Source organism: the organism of the source record quoted next, unplaced genomic scaffold, assembly GCF_019419815.1.
Source record: "Pyrus x bretschneideri cultivar Hongxiangsu unplaced genomic scaffold, Pyrus_bretschneideri_v1 Contig56, whole genome shotgun sequence".
Classification (NCBI taxonomy): Eukaryota; Viridiplantae; Streptophyta; class Magnoliopsida; order Rosales; family Rosaceae; genus Pyrus; species Pyrus x bretschneideri.
This window is the reverse complement of record NW_025999794.1, coordinates 2,737,980-2,740,936: the sequence shown is the minus strand read 5'-3', so window position 1 is coordinate 2,740,936 and position 2,957 is coordinate 2,737,980. Positions and strand designations below refer to the sequence as shown.

Below are 2,957 nucleotides of genomic sequence, written 5' to 3'. Positions count from 1 at the left end.
CTTCCATTTTATTTTGTGATAATCAAGCAGCGTTACATATAGCTGCCAATCCTGTTTTTCATGAACGAACTCGTCACATTGAGATGGATTGTCATTTTATACGAGATAAGATTGTAGATGGCACAATAGAGACCAAGCATGTGGGTACGGCACAACAGTTGGCTGACTTGTTTACCAAACCTCTTGGGAAAGAAAAGTTTTCGGGTATGTTACGCAAGTTGGGAGTTCTTGACATCCACTCTCCAACTTGAGGGGGAGTGTTAGACAAACAAAGTTAGGTTGGAATCCTTGTGTAAAAATGCATGAAATAAACATGTTGGAATAATGGTAGGCTAGTCAATTTTCTTGTTCAAAGTTAGGCAAGTTAGGCAAGTTAGGCAAGTTAGGCAAAATTAGGTTTATGTTCTTTTTCTTTCCTATATATATGTTTCATCTTGTAATTGTTCAATCAAGCAAATATACATCAAAATTCTACAGAAACTACATATGTATTCAAAGAAACTTGTTTAATTACACACTACCAGAAATCTCCACGATCTTGCATGGAAAAAAATATTACCAGCAGAACAATTGGAGAAATCATTACATATTACAGACTCATAATCCTATAAACTAATTACTAGGAGGGAGCATATCCTCTGCAAATGTGAAAAATCATTGCAGAAGCTGCTGCAACCTTAAACCCTAAAACCCAAACTAGGCACAAACTAAACATAAAGATTACAACATCCCAACACCTTTAGATAGCAGACCAATCAATCTCCACCGAAGGGAACTTCTCCAATCCAAAATTCTCAGCCTCATCCCACTGAGAATCCGAGAAATCCAAGAAGGTAATGTCGGATTCCGGCGTAGATGACTCATCAGACCGATCAGACCAAAAAGGCGAAGATGACGACGACGAAAAGGCCTCCCATTCACTTTTTAATTCAGTTTTGAAAGAATCATCCATCCTAGTCTCTGAAGGAGCTGATACCACTGGCTTTGTCTCTGCGACAGAACAGGGCTCCCCTGTATTCCCCTGTTTCATCGAATTAGCAGCCAAGCTCTGGCAAATCGCCTGGAGCTTCGCATCAACGGAGGAATGAAGGGGCTTGTAGTGGCCAAAGGCACCGGAGACATGAGCCCCTTGTTGCTTAAGATGGGGGAAATTGAGGCGAGCAAAGTCTCCCCTGAGCTTCAAAGCGGCTTTATCATAAGCCAAAGCAGCTTCTTCAGCGGTGTCAAATGTACCTAGCCAAAGACGTGTTCGGTTCCTGGGGAGTCTAATCTCAGCAACCCATTTGCCCCAGTGCCTCTGCCTCACTCCCCTGTAGAGCTTTGTGAGTTTGGAGGGAGTGCCAGCTGTCTTCATTGGGATTGCTTTTGTACTAAGCAGCTTAAGGTAAGCAGCTGAAGAAGCAAAAGCAGAAATCTGTTGCTTTTGTTGGTGTTGTTGGCGGATCATTTGGGATTGGATTTGAAGAATTTGAGATGGGATAAGTTGGTTAAGCCCTATAGCACCTGCTTGTGAAATCATAGGTGATGAGCAGAAGTATAAGTTGAAGTTTTGGTTGTTCTGAGGAGGGTAACTGTAGGAAGTGGAAGGAGATGTTGAAGAAGCACTTTTCATAAAAGGCATAAGTGCCTTCATGAGTTGATCTTCCCCCAAGAGATCTGCTAAATCTGGTGTCATTGTGCTGCTGCTGTAAAGATCTATAGCTTTTGCCATTTAAAAAAAAATAGAAAATATTCTGAAAAGCCCACCTGTTTCTTACCAAAATCAAAGAACAGGCAGATTAATTCTATAAATCAACAAGAAAAAAAAAAACCAGATAAAAAAAAAAAAGGTAAGGTTCTTTTTTTCTAACAAAGAAACAGCCTGTGAGGCGCAAAAATAAACCCTCCTAATTATTTTTTAAGAAAAAACACAAGAAAAAAGCTTAAAACTTTATAAGCGAAAAACAAAGAGAGAATCCTGGATCTCTGTTCTGAATTATCTGCTTTTAGAAATACCCTTCTGGGTTTGCTCTCTCTTTCTCTCTCTCTCTCTCTCTCTGTATTTGGCTCACTTGTATTTCGTTGGGTGAGTTGCTCCGTGTTTATGCAGCCCCAAAGCCAACGGGTTTCTCTCCCTCAAGGCTCCTAAGGATAGCCACACTTAGTTTTAAAATTGACAAAATCAGTCTCTAATAAAAAATCAGGCTAAAGTTTAGTCTCAGGATGGCAACATGTAGGGATGTATTTAATTGGAATTTTGATTTAATGGATTTTTTTAAAATCATAAATTTTAATAGAGTTTAATTGATTTGTAAAAATTTATTTAAAATCCTAGAGGAAGATGTGAGATTTGTGAATTCTTAAAATGCACTACGACATATTTTCCCCTCAAATTCCTTATCTTTTTAAAATTCTTTAAAATAAATTTATTATTGAATACACCTAAATTGTTATTAACTTCTTTAAAATCCTAATTGGATACACTCGGATTTCTAAGGATTTTAATAAATTACCTTAAAATCTTGGTTGAAGTGCTAATTTAATCCCTAAACTATCACTTAAAATTAAGTCCCTGAGTTATTTTTTTGGGTAAAATAAGTCCCCTAAATTCATTAAAAATTACTAATTTCATTCCTACTAATATATTCAAAACTATTTTATCCAATTTTTCGTCAACTTAAGCCATTTGACACACTTTAGGATGTAATACGTCATTTTCTCTCCTATATATAACCCCTTAACATTTTGTATATATTGCAAATCTAACGTCTAATTTACCCTCTAAAGTTAACTACATACACTATTTATTTATGTAAAATTACCAATCTACCCTCCAATGTATATTACATGCAAGTAACGTGACTTAAATTGATGGAAAATTGAATATATTAGTTTTGGATCTAATATTAGAGATGTAATTTGACACACCCCGATCGAGATCAGGGCATGTTGGCCGTCACGTGGAAGTGACGTAGCCA

General features: G+C 37.1%; 1 protein-coding gene across 1 annotated transcript; it reads right to left on the bottom strand.

The window, feature by feature from the left end:
• Positions 1–472: 472 nt before the first annotated feature.
• On the bottom strand, positions 473–2,183 carry LOC103937277 (ethylene-responsive transcription factor ERF060-like). Its single transcript, XM_048570895.1, has one exon. It carries the CDS (start codon positions 1,709–1,711, stop codon positions 740–742), a length of 972 nt encoding a protein of 323 aa, XP_048426852.1. The 5' UTR covers positions 1,712–2,183; the 3' UTR covers positions 473–739.
• Positions 2,184–2,957: the final 774 nt, after the last annotated feature.